The following is a 17,536-nucleotide window of genomic DNA, read 5'->3' on the forward strand; positions in this document are numbered from 1 at the left end:
TTTTTCTCTGTACTATTTTGTACATTGTCATGAGTACATAAGATCAGTTTAGAGTATGAAGGCGGGTGTGGGGTGATGAACTTCACGCTCTGAGTTCTCAGCTCACTCAAATATTTTACTGAAAAGGAAGACTGCCCTAAAATCAAAGTATAGTTAAGCTATTGCCATAAGCTGGAAGACAATATACAGCTACACTTCTATAGAAGTATTTCTAACCATGTGTAAAATAAGCTGTCAGTAGTGCCAGGTTGAAATAAGTCCTGTAAACCCATACCCACCACACAGTTTTGAAAAATACTAAGAACTGGAAACTGTTGCAGCATAGGATAGGGAAGAGTGATGTTTTGGGAAGAGTGACATTTTTTGTGTAAAGTAAATTTGTATGGGAAGAGAAAGTAACAGCTTTACATAATACAACCACTCTTGAAACCTCTTAACTTCATTATCTAGTTATGTGTTAGGCAGCAGGATCCATAGCTATTGCACCTTTTGACCACTATCACTTCAATTCCACGACCTGCCTCTTTCCCTTTCTCTAGCTTAAATATTGTAACTTCCACCACCCACAAGGGAGACTAAAGCTTTGTTTTACAAATTCAGTTCCCTTTATCATTTTTATCCTTTAAAAAGGACATTAGTTTTTTCAACAGTGATCTCACTTGACAATGCCCAGTTATTGTGTAGCAACACATTCCAGGTGCATGGAAAGAGAAAAGCTAAGATACCTATCTATCTGAGGGACCCTGGTCTTGGGCACTTTCATTCCTACAAGGAATTAGTACTTGTAAGGCAAAGGGATTCCTCCAGCAGGGACCGTGGTAACCATGGCTGTGTTCCTTTCAGATATACTTTATCCAGTTACCCAATGCTCTTCACCAACTTTGGGGCTGCCTTAGCACTACAACTCAAAACCAAGGGCAGTGCTCACTGTGCTTAAAAGCAATACAACCATCCCTTCAGCACTTTACTTTCAGCAACTTACTTAAAGAACCCGCAGGGCTTTTTGGTGCTACGGAAATTAGTAGTTGTTTCTCCCTGCTAGCTCTCCACAACTGTTTGATGTAATAGCTTACAGTCCATCAGTCTACACCATAGCCCTGGCATAGACTCTATTACCATATTTAGCATATCACCATACAAAAACCTTTTGTTATGATAAATTCAAACTAAACCATCATGTTTTTTGACACTCCTTTTTATACAAAGCTTGGTATCCATCTCTCTTCACATCTATTAAAAAAATTAAAGTTTCATTAAGGGAATAAAAATTAAACAGTTTCTCTTCTGAAAAAGTGAGAGCCTGGTTTTCACTTTAACATGAAAAATACTGCTACAAACTATAACGTTTTTTGAAAGTTCATCCAGCAGAGGAGGTCAATGGATAAACGTGCTTTTTAAGCTGGTCCAATCCATCCAACACGATAGAAAGCTCTGTCCTCTTTACTACTAAGGAAAAGGTTCCATTCAGAACTTCACATTTTCTTCAAGAAATTTCAGATGGCGTGCCTTTGCGCTATAACTTGCGTACTTGTCTCCCATATGCTCCCGCAACTGCAGCTATTTATAACACAAGAAAAAAACAACGCTAAAGTCACTGACATCAAAAAAGCAGGAACGACCAAAATATTAGCAGAACTAAATATTAATCAAAGCATTCAGCTGAAAGCAGCAAGTGAAATTTTACTACATAGAGGCAAGGCAAGAAAAAGGGAAAAAGAGTCTGTCTGAAGGCAAAAAATGTTCTAAATCCCACCTAACAAATTTACGTAAAAATCACATGGCTGCATGGTTGTATTTACCCATGCACCACACGGCTGTTCACTCACCTCTATTAGAAACAGATATTAAATACTTTCTCACTTTGGACATAACAGAAATCATGCAAGTAATATGAAGACAAAGTTACAATTCAAAAGGAAATCATTAATAGAGAATCAGAGTAGAATGACTCACATCCCTTTCATCTTCCACAAACTCGGGGACCATGGTACAATTCTAAAGCTCCTATGGTTCCTGAAGAATGTGTAATTGAAGGTGGTCTATATTCAGAATCAAATGTAAGACTGAAAATTACAATATTCTTAGGTCTTTGTCTGCCAGTGAGTACATAAACACTTTTTGGAAAAAGAGTGATTAAAATTAATTTCTTACAAACCCAGATAAATAATATGCAAGGCATTCACCTCTCTTTTGACTTCATCATCTTCTTCCATAATGCTGTACACCTCCTCAAGAAGTTTCACTCCCAGTCCTTGTACCACATCAGATCTCAGGATTTCAACCAATCTCCTAATCTTTTCAGGACCTGATAACACATCTACAAAAAGTTAATTACCAAAAATAAAATCAAAAACCACTGCAGTAATAATTACTTTGACTACACTCAGTTTTCATACTCTGCCTAGAAGAATATGGGACAACACTTAAGTATTACCATAGAATTCCAGTTGACAATTTGCATGAAATAACCATATAGGTAGGTAGTCAGATCATAGAATGAATCATAGAATGGCCTAGGTTGAAAAGGACCTTAAAGATCAGCTGGTTTCAGCCGCCCTGCTCTGGGCAGGGTTGCCAACCACTAGAGCAGGCTGCTCAGAGCCACTTCCAGCCTGGCCTTGAATGCCCCCAGGGATGGGGCATCCACAACCTCCCTGGGCAACCTGTTCCAGTGCCTCACCACCCTCTGAGTGGAAAACATCCTCCTAATATCTAACCTAGATCTCCCCTGTCTTAGTTTAAAACCATTCCCCCTTGTCCTATCACTATCAACACATGTGAAGAGGTGTTCCCCCTCCTGTACTCCCTTCATGTACTGGTAATACACACCCTTCACGTACTGGAAGGGTGCAATGAGGTCTCCCCAGAGCCTTCTCTTCTCCAAGCTAAACAAGCCCAGTTCCCTCAGCCTTTCCTCATAGGAGAGGTACTCCAGCTCTCTGATCATACTCTGATTGTGTAGATAAATAATGATGAACAACCATGGTGAATCAGAGCCACCCAGACGCTAACTCTTAAGACACTGGACAGTACAGTCACAGCAGACATGACGCACACTATTAGGTCTCTATAACTTCATTTCAGGTGGCTCCTGTGCAAAATATTTTCCATTCAAAAAAATTCTCTAATAGTAGAATACCATCCAAATATTTTCATAATAATTCAGTGAGAATTAAAATTCTATAGTTGTACAAACCTTCACTATGTTTAATGCTGACTTGTGCTTTATGTGCAACTCAGCTTTATCCACAGTTCACAAAGCTGTTTTACTGCAGAATGTCTTAAAAATCTTATTTTAAAATACTGAACATTAGTACAAGTCACACTGAAAAACTGTGTTGCAGATCAGTTCTCCCTCTTCATTAATTACACAGATCGATCACACTCCTTTCATTGGCAAGTAAATCGCAACTTAGAGCAGTTCTGTACACAAAATTATTCAGAAAGCTGTTAATATCTGCAAGTAGTAAGAGTGTGTTGATTGCCTTCTGTTGCCCACCAGCAGGTTTTCAATTAGCAGTTGGCAGCCATTCATTTGAAGTAGTAACAGACCAACAGACCTGAAGGAATCTCTTGAAATTTGAATTCCTCTGATTCATCAGGTGATTTTCCATGCAAATTCAAAGTGTCTCGGTATTTTCTATGAAGTTTAAATTCTGGGGCCGGAGTCGAGGCTACACAGTGTTCAGAATTCTCCTTAGAGTCCATTTTCAGCGTCCAAGTCATTAGCTGCACCAAGTCATTCACTTCATTCATACTGCTTTTTCTAGTAAAGGAGAAGTGAGATGTAATTCAGTACTTGTATGATGCAGCTTCCACCTTGCATTCAGTGGATTTTCAGTAAGTTTAGTGAGGTCCTGCTACGTATTCCATGTTAAATTACTTCTTGTGATGCGGTTTTATCATCAGCAGCATCAGTAGCATTTCAGGTAATAATGGATCAGAATCCAATCACCTAGCAAAAATGTACAATCCTTTTAGCTACTGCTACCAGCACAGCTGCACTTGTGGTAATGCAACAAATAAGATTTCTTGAAAAATTTGCTCACATTGACAAAACCTGAAATAAACTATTTCAGCCTCATTCACAGTGGAAAGGAAACATATTGGCACCTTTGCACCATGCTTTTAAAGGATCCTGACAGTAACGTGTCTTTTGATGCCAGAAGACTGGTTTCCTGGGAAGCTTCATTTGCCAAAAACAGCTTCACAATCACATATCCCAGGATGCGCAGCACAAAAAGTTTATTGTCACAGAGGGACAACAATCAAATGAAGTTTGTTTTCTTTATGTATCATGTGCGTCTTCAAGCACTATGTAAAGATAAATTGTGAAAGTAATGCCTGCAATTTTTTTCCCCACTCCAATTCAAGGTCCAGTACAGCAGATAAAGCTCTTGCATAGTATTACACAAAATACTTACTTTTCCTTGGAATCTCCATCAGACTTATCTGTAGAGCTTGTGGAAGAGCTTAACTCCTCATCAGAAAAGCATTGGGCTACTCTGTTTTTCTATGTGAAGAGAGAATAATAGACAAGAATTCTAATTTTTAGAAGTACTTTATCGATATGGCATGAACTACTTTTTTACATGGAAAAGCCTTTCAATAGAATACTTTTACAGACAGTGATAATATTCAAAAGGTGTAACCTTTGTTTTTAAGAACAAGCTAATACACAGGACATCACAAACAAACTTTACAAAATGCTTATTTGGTCATAGAGTGCTTACTTGGTCATACAGTTTTAAATGTTTTACCAGGTGCCTCTATTACACCTATTCAATCACATATGCTTGTCAGTTCTTAGCCAACTATATAATATATTCATTATCCTTAGCCCATCTATTGGCCTTTAACACAAACATTTTAAATACTTTTTTATTATTAAGTTCCCAGCGTTCCCTAAATATATACATATATATATATATCCCTTGCATATATAATATGTATAAGGTGACTTTAACCACTTCTGTCTCTACAGTCTTGTGTTGAGCGCACAGCACCACACACAAAAGCATCACAAGCATACGCACATACAACTAGCGCATACTAAACTATACGTAACATCAATTAGTGAATGCAGGTCAAGTTTTGCATTTCAGTATCAGTTAGAAGTATATATACGCAGATAAAATACGCAAAGCACCTTCCATGCAAGTGCTGGGTTGAGAACAATAAAGCCTAGACTTTGAATTTAAGAATTAAATTTCTTTTACAATTAAAATTAAAATTTCTTTTGAGTATTAATAACATTCCCCAGATGTTGAAGATTTTGCCCAATATATGTTCATGAAATTAAACAAGACATTTTAATTAGACAACAATGATAATAACGTGACTGCATATTAAAATGTAATGTTCAAACATTACTACCTAAGCAAAATTAGATGTACGAGGCTAAAGGTAGTGCATTCTTAAGATTAAAGAAAAATAGGTGATTCATCTACAACCTAAACATAGTTCAACATATTTTTTCCCTACCAAAAAAATAAAAATAAAACAATGCAATTCAGAGAGTACAGAACACTCAGCCCTGTCTGTGAGATCCCTCAGTCTTCGTCCCTCACAAGTGGAGTGAAAATGCACAGCAAGCCTGGAATTTTAAGCTGATCTAGCCAAACAAAAAGGCAGATTACAGATCTATACTCTACCCAAGGCCATATAAAGCCATGTATGCAAAGAACTGTGCGCTCTTATCGACTGACATTTTTCTTCCCAAACTGTGCCTGCATTGACATTTCAAAAGCAGATGACCCCAGTTTACCTGAGAAATACTGGGATCTGATGAGGACTGAGCAACTTTAACATGATTTTCCATTTGTGATTTTCCTTCAACTACTGCACTATTTGCTGTTCGTCTTGCTGGAATCACTGAAAGGACGACATTTTTACAGTCTTTATAACTTTGCTGCTTGTATTTTGACTTAGTTTCATGCTCATGCAAGAAAAAGTCTATCACGTGGGAAAAGACAGGCAGGTAGGTAGGTAGTCTGCTAACAGAAAACACTGAAGCTTCTATCTAAAAGGTGTATATTCTGCACTTCACATACATTTCAAATACAAGTTGTCACCACTAGGCACAACCGAACACAACAACATAAGAATTAGAAGAATACAGAGATGTTAACAGAATGTTTTACTTGACACAGAACTAACACCTGTAGTGCATCTTTCTCAAGATGTTAGTGAAGAACTGACAGCAAGTTAGAATTTCTTCTCAGAGAAGTTATCAGCCTCCATCTATGCTAACATGCAAACATAAAAATTACCAGAGGGAAACATCTCTTCCCGAGACTGTTTTAGCCGCCTTCGTTCTCTTGCTGACAAGGGCCGCTCCTTTAAAATAAGTTAATTTGACAGTAATTAGCAATTGTCACAATGCCTTTGGTTATCTATCACCTATAAAACAAAAACAACTTATTTCAACTGTCGCGGAAGACCTGTTAAAGTAGACCTTCTGATTACCTAACCAATGCTGTATTATTTGTTATAAAACAGTCTGAGTATACAAGACTGATGTACACTGTAAAAAAGCCTCTGACCTCCCTTGTTCCACACAGAAGCTTCTCATCCAACATGGACTAGATGGTTATCAGAACTTCCATCAGTTAGGAAGTTACTATCTATTTATTTACTCACTGTGCATGTGCTCCACGAACAATCTGTTCAAAAGCAACAAGAGAAAAATATGGTGACACATTATTTAGAACTAACCTTTGAAATGGTAACTTGACTGTTTTTGGCGCTGTCTACAGATTCAGAGACTTCAGCACAATACTCCTCTGCACATCTCTGCATTGTCTTTGCATTCATGTTGGAAGGAAAAGGTGAAGGCCGATGAGCAGCTGCTCTGAACTTGAAAGAGAAGCAAGCAAGAATTTATAGTTGGTTTTTGCTTGTTTGTTGTGTTTTTAATTAAAAGTTAGTGTTCTGCAAACTAGAAGACGTTCTTGCATGATAAGGCTGGATGACAGAGGTTTGGGATCCTACTGATACCTCTCTTCACATCTCCTAACTTCATCTCTCCCTCTCTACACTTCTGCTTGCATCCACTTCCCTTCTCTCCGTCCCTAAATTTCATTCCCCTCCTCCCAGACTATTTTTCAGCCACTGCTTTTGCAGTCCTCATCCACAAATGGCAAAACCGAAGAGAACAGCAACAAGACATCACACTGAAAACTAATCACTGTTTCTCCTTGCACAGCTGATGCTTTTCCACAAAGAAGTGTCTCTGATCTGTGTGGAAGCACTGACAGGAGACCTGTCTTAGGCACACATGTAAGGGCCAAGATTTCCATCTTACAGTTTGCACTCATAAGCTTGGGGCAGCCATTACATGTGTCTGGTCTAAAGTACTACTAGTCTTCTGCTTGCTACAAGTGGCCTTATATGAACAGCCAGGAAATGTACTGCTGGGTATTTTGTAGACACAAATATCCTGTGAAGTCCCAGCAGAGACTGCTTGGAAAGACTAGCACAGCAAAGGCAAAGACAACACTTCACTGTTCCCTTGCACCCATCTGATGTGCCCAACTCACACTCGTGAGGTTTGCTGAGGTTTTCAAAGGCTGCTCATAAAGGACATATTGAGTGTTCTGCATTTCATTATCAGTGAAATTACATGGATGCACATAAAATAATAACACTTTTTTTTTTTAAAGAGTACCATTTTTAAAGAGTAAAAATAGTCTTCAAGGAGAGAGAATTCAGATTTATTATCTTCATTATCTGTACCTTTTCTGAACAGACTTCAGCTAGCTCTCTTTTCTTTTGCCGTCGCTGCCGTGAGAGAGAGGGTTCATGGGCAGAACTATGAGGCTGTAACTGAGAGGTAATTTTTTCCTGAGCATCTTCTGAAGCTCCATAACAGACATCATCCTAATAAGGAAAAGTATTTTTTCAAAACGTAGGCGCTTCTTAAAAAATAAAAATTAAAAAAAAATCAGCCCAGGCCATTTTACTATTTGGACTACATCCAACCTAACATATCAGAAGTGCAATCACAATAAACCCTTGACAGACAGTTAGAAAAAAATATCTGCTGTACCAGTATTTTTAAGGTACAAAACCTGCACAGAAGGACACTTACTTGAATTACAACAGGAACAAATGGTGCTAGTAGTTTTTCAGTAGAATCCAAATTCTGCAATAGATAATGTTTTCTCATTAGAAAAGTGTGTATGAAAATCATTTTATAGATCAATATGTAAAGAAAAAACAATCATCTAAAGTAGAACAGCTTCAAGTGACTATGCAGAAGTGACAGCTGTGCAGCCAGAGGAACAGACGTAAGACCTTTAAATCCAAAGTGCAAGACATGAGAGAAAGAGCTGTGTTTATAACTGACACTTTAGAGATTCAGTAGGATGAGAACAAGTCTTTTCCCAGTTGTCTCAGAGGACCTTTTAACACTGGAAAAGAGCACAGGTTAAAACCAATTAGCCAGTATTTCTGTGTCAGTTACTATCTAAAGAACAGCACTACAGAAGCCTAGGAAGAAGTTGACATTTCTTTAGACATACTGATTTTCCAAATCACCAACATTTTCATAAACAACGAAAGAATAAATGAAATTAAGAACAGCAGGAAATAGCCTGCCTTCAAGAGAAAGGAAAGAAAGCAGGCAAGCAAAATCCTCTAGATTTCCATATCACCATTCCTTTCTCCTTTCTTTTATGCCTCTTCCCAGTTCTTCATCACCTGTCTGCCTTCAATCTCTCTCCCTCTCCTCATCATTCACTTTTTTTTTTCCCCAGACTTCAACTTTTCGTTAAGTGTCTGACTATAAAAAAGTGAAAAGGGGAGAAAGAGTATGTGGAATAAATCAGGAAGCAACTCTAAGAGTTGTTTAATCTGTCCTCTGTTCTCTTAGCACCTTAGGCCTAAGTCTATCATTTAACTATTCAAACCATTTAGTGAATGTACTAAAATCATGAACGCAAAAGAAAAGCCTCTGGGAGTCCCACTTGTTTGGCTGTTTACTCCAGTTGCCCATCCAAATCAGCACCAGCTCAAGAGGTTAGCCAGGCCTACTCAGAACACAGAACAAAGATATCCTAAAACTATTCTTGACACCTCTCTTCTCAGCTGGAAAAGAAAATTCTGGTTCCTTGTAAAAAACAGCATTTCCATCATCTACATGCAAGCCGAAAACTCTTCCACCATGTTGCCTTTGCAAAGCTGAAGTCAAGGCTCCCAACTATTTAAGCCATCCCAACAATTGCATCATCAGCATCCTACTTGGATAGAAAACTATTCTGAGCAGACACTCTCTACGTTTTAACAGTTGAAGATTAGTTAAATCCAGTTCAAAGTCTATGTAAGAATGAAGGCATTACCAGGTCAGTTTGCTTTTGGTCTTTTGATACAGGCTTCAGGAGTCTCAAAGTATCATCATCTTCTTCTACAGCAGAAAGAGACAATGGCTTAGGCTCAACACTTTCTGCTTTAAAAGCTTGCTTTGTTTTTTTCTGTAGCCCATCAGCCTTAGTTGGTGGACTACTAGATGTTATTTTAGAATTCCCTGGAACATTTACATATTTTGCTTTATTATTCTCAGGAATATGCTCACTGCTGCACTTCTCAATTTTGTAGTTCCCCTTTTCAGATGTTAAGATATCAATATTCACTTCACTAATCGTAGCTAAAGACTCTCCCAGGCCGTTCGAATCATTACTGCTTGGTTTTATTTTCAATTCAACAGGTGGTTTCTCTGAGGCACAAAATTCAGTGGCTTTATATTTGATGATGCAGTCTTCTTCATTCTAGAATTACAAGGAAAGCAAACAAACAAAAATAAGAATTACCTTCTGGGTATTATGCACATACAAAAGTATATTCCGAGCAATTGATGAACGTCATTAACATATTAATTTATGTGAACTGTAATGAAATTATGATCAATTGCAGATTAAGAGCTTCAAAAATGCTGCAACCCATATTTTTAAAGAGATATAGACTGTATTTCAGGTTATATATTTCAGGCATGGGTTTATACATATGCAGCTCACCCACTTTTCACTAGGACCACCATGAAAGAAAAGTTATATTCACTTGGTTTCTCTGTAAGGAAGGAGCCAACAAGTACCGATAATTCTCCAAGAGCTACTCCACCAAACATTCAGTTTTTCTGCACTGTAAGCTTAAACCCACAATAACAGACCCATTCCAAAATAACAAAATAAAAACATGCACAGGATTAATCACAATGTAAGATTCATTCTAACCTCTGGAAAGAATTCCAACAATAAACAATTTTGAGGTCTAACTATAATTAGCTTTTGCCTGTCAAAACCAGATAGATTTGAGAACGATTACCACTTGTCATCAAGTATTTGAAAAAATATTTAACCTTAAGTCCTTTATGAGAAATGTAGAAATATTTGTTTATAAACATGCTGCATACAAAAACTAAGTATATCAATTCAACTGCAAATTTACATAGAAATAATTCACATAATGGTCCACTAATGAAAACCTGCATGTTGTTTAGTTGGTATCTTATAGCTAAGATACTGCAATTAGTTGTATTGACCCACAGCATTTTATTTGCTTCCATTCTTGCCTGAACACTATTCCTTCATTAACATGAATTTTACACACCACTAGGAATCAGTTCTATGTTCTCCTGAATGCCCAAGACATTCCATATTATTAAAAAACAAAACAAACCCACAAACCTCTCCATGTTATTTTTAAAAAAAAAAAAAAATGATTTTTTTTTTGGGGGGGGAGGGGAAAATATATCTTACAACTTTGTATTTCCTGGCTTGCTCAAAGGAATGGTTTTCGGGTGTCACATTCCTGTTACGAGTTTCACTCTTTACTGAGACGACAGAACAAGGATCTTTAAGTTTAGAATCTGCTGTTTTCTTATGACTTTTGGCTGCTTTCCTGTAAAAACAGTCAAACAAACAAGAATAAAAGTTGCTCAGTCAACCACCACCACCACCAAGACCTTAAGGTATTTCTTTAGATTATAGTAATTTTTTAAAAAATCTAACCTGCCAAACAGCTTACATACACAGATTACAATATATTAGACTTTCAACAGACCTAGTACAATGTACTCACTTTCACCTCTATAAAAGGAGTTTACAAACACTATTCAGACCCTAGCAGCAGTGTACATTTGTCCTGTACAGCACCAAGACTACTCCTATATGGATGCAGTAAAATAACTGACCAAGCGAAGCTTGAAAATGAAAAATAATTAAATCAGTGAATACCAAGAGGAACTTGCTATAACAACTTCCAGCTGATAAAGAGCCTCAAAGAACCATACAGAAGAATGGGTATTTCCCATCACTTCCTTAAAAATACTGGTGCTTTTTTTTTCTCTGAATAAGCTGTGCAACCCAAACCATTGCACAGATTTAGTCTATATTTGCTAGAATAACTAGTTTCCATTCCATCTCTCCTATTTCTCCAAGACTCTAAAGAAACTTGTATGTCCATTGGCGTTGCATCTGCACACAACAGAACTAATGTTATCCTGCTATAAAAAATAGAAGTTGTAAAACAAAGGTGACAGTAACACAAATATTTCATATAAAAACACTCAAATGAAAATATCTTACGCCTTCGTGGCTTCCAAAAACAAAGAAATTTGGTGCTTGATGTATGGGTGTCTTAGTATGCTTTTCACACTAGGCCTTTCCTCAGGCTTTTTACTGAGCATGGTTCGTATTATTTCTACCAAATGTGGGCTGTAATCCTTTGGCATGGGTGGTAGCTGTAAAAGGAATGGGAAGTGTGCTATTACTTAACTTGTCATCAGGGGCTAATGCTAGATTATTTATTTATGCACAGCAGTTATATCCAGCTAGGTACTCAGCATAAGTAGCCCAACTACTCATTCAATGACAGATTCCAAAGTGCTTAACTACCCATCAAACAGCATATAGAAATTTTAAGTGTGTTCTCTACAAATTTTTGTATTTTTAAAATTAATATCAGCAGTTAGAGTTCTGTGAATAGATGCAAGATATTTATATATATTAAATCTCTTAACTTCATTATTTAAATGTCTTCCTTGCTTTGGTGTATAAGTCTTACATAACAGGGAAATGGCCATCATGTGAATAGTGATATAAATTTTTGCACAGCAAATGAAGCAAATGAAGAAGTCAGTCATCTCAGAACTTTGAAAATTCAGCAGTACAGTAATTGCACAAAAGGGTAACAAACCCTAGCAACATCTAAAAATTAATAACTTCCTGAGTCTGGTATTATATCATATACCACCAGGAAATACCAGTCTTACACAATACATGGCGTTGCATGCAGCACACAAAATATTTATTTCCAATTGGAAGCAGTTGTCTCAAGTTATTAGATAATCCAAGCACTGATAAAAATATTTTATACATCTTTACCTTTCCTTCAATAATTTGATAAGCCAAAGAGTTCATGTCTTTAGCATTAAAGGCATGTTTCAGTGTAGCCATTTCATAAACGCAGCAGCCTAATGCCCAAACATCAGACTGAAAAAAAAGGGGGGAAAAAAAAGGAGTTTAAGAGCTTTGTAATACAGGTAGAAGTTTTATCTTCATACTTAGACACCTTCAAAACTTCAAAAGTCTTCAAAAAGGCTTATTATATGACAATAAACAAATTAAGAACAAATTCCACTGTAAAATTTTGGCTTCAGTCCCACTTTTTTAATCTTTATTAATCTTGTGCTCCTTAGAACACATTTACCTTATTTTGTTGTATTTTAAATTCCCATTGATGCTGCTCATTTCTCTATTTTATTTTATTTAACGCCGCTGTTGAACATAAAGCTTCCTAGCCGTTAAATAATAAATTTAGAAAAAGATTAGTCTCTGTTAGACAGCTGTGTTGTTTATGTTGGCATGCTGCTATAGGTCCAGGCAGACTGCTGAACACCTTGGCTGTGATAATGTATCACGTGCTAGTAATTGTCACCCACTGCAAACACAGTTTCAGAAATAAAGGTCCATGCCAATTTCTCTCCTACTTTTTCTTTGAGAACATTAAAAAGAGTCAAAAGCAGTAATAAATTAAAAGTTATACTTAAGACTGTAATATCCTCAGGCATTACAAAATAAGTTGCTTAATGAATTAGAAACAATATTTGCATCAACTTACTGTACCTTGCAATTGTAGGGCTTGTTAGAAAAGAGTTCAGGGCTCATGTAGTACGGTGTGCCTATGAGAGTGCTGGCCATGTCGTATTGGTTTTCCAACACTCTGGCTATTCCCAGGTCACCCACTTTGATTATATTTGTTCGTGTCAGAAAAACATTTTGAGTTTTAAGATCTCTGTGCAGAATGTGCTTTTCATGTAAATACTGGGAGGGGAAGAAAAAAGTATAGATGGAGCTAAATAACACAATTGTTTCTCCACTGAACATTAAAATCAAGTTATGAGAGTCAGAGCGGGAAAACACAAACACAGTAAAGACACAAACATCCCTATAAAAGCAAAATGACTGCTGAAGACAGTGTTAGTGACGCACCAGAAGAAACGAAATAAAAATGTAAGGCTAAGGCTCAAACTCTAGCACACTTCTGCTGCCTCCGTTTCTCGACAAACATGGCTTAGTCTTTAGTACAATTTTTTTTTTTTTTTTTACAGAAAATATGCTGTGATGTTGTCTAAACAAAGGAAAAAAGACTAGACTTATATTAAGCAAGAACAGGCACTACTGTTGACTTGCATGTAATCTGGCCACCGAAGGCAACTTTAACATAGAATTTTGTCACATTTCTTACCTCTCGGTGTTAATACTTCTATCTTGTCTTTTTTACTATAACTATTAAAGTTTGATAACCTCCACTTCAACAGACTGGGATAAGATTTAATAAAATGAATTTGCAGTCTAAATGTACCATTTAAAAACACCAGCGAAATCACAGAGCACAACATGCTCCCTGAAAGCTTTTTTTTTTAAAAAAAAAAACCACAACCACCAAAAGAATGAACAAAACCCACTAATTTTTGTAATTTTGATCCAACATTTCAAGCACTATGGAGGTTACCATTGTCTACTGTGATAAAGAGATGTACACATAACATGTGATAACAAATTCTTACCTGAAATAGTAAGTTAATTTGATGGAAATCTCCTATGAACGTGTTCAATGTACTAATAACCATTGTATTTAGGTGCTAACGCAGCCAGACTTGAATTCAAACTGTGTAGCCTAACTGTGGAATTTTTAAATGCAGAAAGAGACTTTTTTTTTTAATCTTACAATAATGAAGTTATTTGTATCTTACCTGCAATGCCATCGCAATCTGGACAAACCATTCCACCACCTGATTCTCTGGCAAAAGTTTGCCCTTCTGCTCCTTGAGTTTGTGATACAGATCTCCTCCTTCACAGAAGCCCATAACAATATATAATAGTCCATCTTCCCCCTGCCAGGACTCTCTGTAGGCGACTATGTTTGGGTGCTTCAACTGGGATAACAACTGTGCCTCTTGCTCTGCTGCTTTCCTCTCTCGGCTGGAAGCATTTTTAAGGTTTAACTTTTTGATGACATACTGTAAAAGAAGTTGTAAGATAACATCAGAGATGAAAGTTACTATACAGAAGCTCTAGGAAATTCTCAAATCTAAAGCAAAGTCTACAAAACAGTGAACTACAGGAGAAAAGCTTCCATCACATATGGAAATGGAGCAAGCAGAGAGGCAGTCGGGAGGGCTGGTACCATTAGGATTACTCTGGAAGAAAATATATACTTTCCCCCATGCTTGAAAGCATATGTAATTTAGGTTAAACTTGCTCTAGGCATCAGATAGCCATACTAACTATCTGTTGAATTTATGAGGTTCTGTATATGCAGGTTTAAACTTATTCTAAAATAAATGAATCAGAAGGAAGCCCCTTAGTCGCTTCCTTCTGAAAGGGCCAAAAGGCCTCATGAAAGCTGCTATTTATTCTCCCTAGCATATACTAAAAAAACATGCTTGTAGAGAATTTCAGATTTCAGCAAAAGTATTGCTGAAGCCAAAGATGAGGCAATAAAATCCATAGTGCATACAAATCATATACAGCACCAATATTTAGGGCTGACCTAGTCCCCCTCCTGATGTAAATTCTGTGGTAATCACTTCTAGGGAAGAGCCATGACATGGTATATACACCTGACCCCATTCTCACCTGAGACTTTTTTATTTCAAAACATTTAAAATAATACTTTCTTACCCAATTTCTGTTTTGTTTAGTTCAGCTGCTTAGGCTATCTACTTCCTAGGTGGGCCCTATTAGTTCAGTCCAGCACATTAAATTAGTGTTGAGGACTGCCCCCTACACAGCAAGGGAACCAATTATGCAGAAAACAACAGTACCTCAGAATTTTGAGCATGGTTTTATATTTCAGAAGTCTGCTGGACAAGTTCCTCAATTCTTATAACTTGTGACACACAGCTCCAAAGGGAAATATAACAAAACTAATCATGTACAGCATCATCTAAGTTTCAAATAACAGAAATATTGCAACTACTGTGTTCTATGTGACAAGCCAACTAAAACACATCTTTGGCGATGGAAAGCAAGAGCTTTTAGCTTTATTTCAGCATTCTGCCTCCAGACTACATATGATAAAAACACAAGAAGTATGCACAAAGCGTAACTTGAAATTTGGCATTGCCTATATTTGGTTTAATTAAGTTATTATCCTAGCAAGATTCCCACAAAATCCATTGAAATGCTCTTCTGCCTTACTTGACACCAAATTATTTGTAAAATGGATTCTTTTTTTTTTTTTTTTTAATGTTAAACACTCGGAGCCACTTGATCCCCTCAACAAAAAACAATATTAATCTAACGGCAAGTACAATTAAACAAAATGTAATTTCTTTCAGAGAACACACAGCATTCTGCAAGAGTGACAACTTAAAATCCTGCTCATCCTGCTGGAGAAATAAGTGTTTATAAAAGCATTGTTGGCTCAAGATAAGACACGTGACAACGCACCAAATATTTAAGTTAAAATGACAATGATAAGGAAGCCAGGCTGTTGCCAATGTTAACGATCAGCATGACAAAGAGGTGAAATCCAAGGACCTGCGTACACTTGAAAGCCACCTCCAGGTACTGTTTACTTTTAGGTCAGTGAGGTTAGCAGCCCTTTGAGGACACCGGACTGTGCACAGTGGTGACTAGACTGGTGGGAGCAAGCGCTGCCCTCACTACCACCAGGCCCCTGGTGGTAGGGATTTGCCTTTGGGTGCCCGGCTCTTCCTTCCTCCCACTTGTGATCTGCACAAATGCTTCACCATCACCTCTTGCCAGATCCTGGGCACAAGGCTCACGCCTGAGGTTTCTGTTGTACTGGTCTGTGGATGCTCACCATCCCCATTTCTTGTGCCTCTTGCGGTTTCTAGCAAACCTTTTTAGCCAAGCAAGCCAAATTTATGTCAAATACCCAACAAAAACGTGTGCAACAAAATGTTGTGCTTCAACTGGGTCATGACCAAAACTTTGCCAGGTTCTGTTGAGGTCAATACAGTGAGTGTATTGTCTTCCTCCAGCAGAGCTGATTATTAGGGAAAGCCAATGCCAGCTTTTTCAATCCTTGCTATCATTTTTATTTCTGTCACACCTACAAGTCTCAAAGATAAAAAGTTAACAGTAATAAACCAACAGCAACCTTCTGTATGCTGTGCTGGAACAGACCCGCGTGTATTTAACTGGCTACCAAATGAAGGCCTTCCTCCTCAAAATGAGGCATTATGAATAAAATAAAATAAAGAAGTTTTAGATTATTATGTGTACATTAAACAAACCAGCCAACCATCTGCTCTGGACCTTTACTAAAACCCTCCGTGCACAAGGGAGCAAACCCAGCCAGGCCCAGCCCCCGCTCCCCTCAGGGCGAGCCCGGGCCCCCCGCTACCTGCTTGCTGTCGTGCCGGTGCCGCACCAGGCTCACCTCCCCGTAGCTGCCCTTCCCCACGGCCCGGAGGAAGCAGTAGGCAGCCAGGGGCATCGTCCCGCCGCCAGCCCCAGCGCCCGGGCCCCCTTAGCGCCCGGCGCCGCCCGGGCCCGCCCGGCCGGCAGCGCGCCCGCCGCTGCCATAGCGACGCCCTGCGGTGCGAGCGCTCCGCAGCCATTTTGGAAGTGGGTGGGGCGGACATCTTAGGAACGGGCAGGGGGCCTAAGGAGTGCGTGAGGCTTGCCTCACCGCTTCTTATATGCTTGAAAAAGCTCCAGACTGGTTTTAAAGGAGCTCGGTGGCCTCTTGTCGGGCGTTCCTCTCACACCTCAAAAAGCTAACTGCAGGGAAAAGAGAAAATACCCCAGGGCAAGAGGAAAGGATGAATGCCATTGTTCAGCATAGGAAGGAAAATTAATTTTGCCATGAGCATACAGGCCAGCACACAACCAAACACCTTCCCTACCATAGTAACCACCTGACCTAGCAAAATGCAAATTTATGGGTTTTGTTGGCAGTCAGTTCTGTAAATTTCAGTTGTTGGTTCATTCACGTCTAGTTAACTTTAGTTCTTAAAATTCGACAGTGTGCTATTTTACCTCTATTATTATTACTGAGAATT

General features: G+C 38.1%; 1 protein-coding gene across 4 annotated transcripts; it reads right to left on the reverse strand.

Annotated features, from left to right (window-relative positions):
* Positions 1–5: 5 nt before the first annotated feature.
* On the reverse strand, positions 6–17,109 carry NEK4 (NIMA related kinase 4). 4 transcript variants are annotated; one of them, XM_035337302.1, is made up of 16 exons: positions 16,912–17,109; positions 14,252–14,518; positions 13,122–13,319; positions 12,381–12,488; positions 11,583–11,737; positions 10,755–10,896; positions 9,342–9,767; positions 8,093–8,146; positions 7,738–7,881; positions 6,718–6,858; positions 6,273–6,339; positions 5,768–5,874; positions 4,425–4,513; positions 3,561–3,766; positions 2,184–2,317; positions 6–1,557 (listed from the first exon to the last, which is right to left on the reverse strand). In XM_035337302.1, exons 1-16 carry the CDS (start codon positions 16,966–16,968, stop codon positions 1,465–1,467), a joined length of 2,388 nt encoding a protein of 795 aa, XP_035193193.1. In that variant the 5' UTR covers positions 16,969–17,109; the 3' UTR covers positions 6–1,464. The 4 variants fall into 4 exon arrangements, with proteins under 4 accessions (XP_035193193.1, XP_035193192.1, XP_035193191.1 ...); XM_035337301.1 differs by having other exon boundaries at positions 2,184–2,305; positions 16,876–17,109; XM_035337300.1 differs by having other exon boundaries at positions 16,876–17,107.
* Positions 17,110–17,536: the final 427 nt, after the last annotated feature.

Source organism: Oxyura jamaicensis, chromosome 12 (assembly GCF_011077185.1).
Source record: "Oxyura jamaicensis isolate SHBP4307 breed ruddy duck chromosome 12, BPBGC_Ojam_1.0, whole genome shotgun sequence".
In the NCBI taxonomy this organism is placed as follows: domain Eukaryota; kingdom Metazoa; phylum Chordata; class Aves; order Anseriformes; family Anatidae; genus Oxyura; species Oxyura jamaicensis.

Bases quoted from the DNA above. Each gene is read 5' to 3' on its own strand.
- NEK4 (XM_035337300.1), bottom strand. From the start codon at position 16,968: ATGCCCCTGGCTGCCTACTGCTTCCTCCGGGCCGTGGGGAAGGGCAGC. The intron at 3,767-4,424 runs GTAAGTATTTTG...CTCCTTTACTAG, and splicing joins GATGGAGATTCCAAGGAAAA to AAAAAGCAGTATGAATGAAG. The intron at 1,558-2,183 runs GTGAATGCCTTG...TGTTATAAATAG, and splicing joins ATGATGAAGTCAAAAGAGAG to CTGCAGTTGCGGGAGCATAT.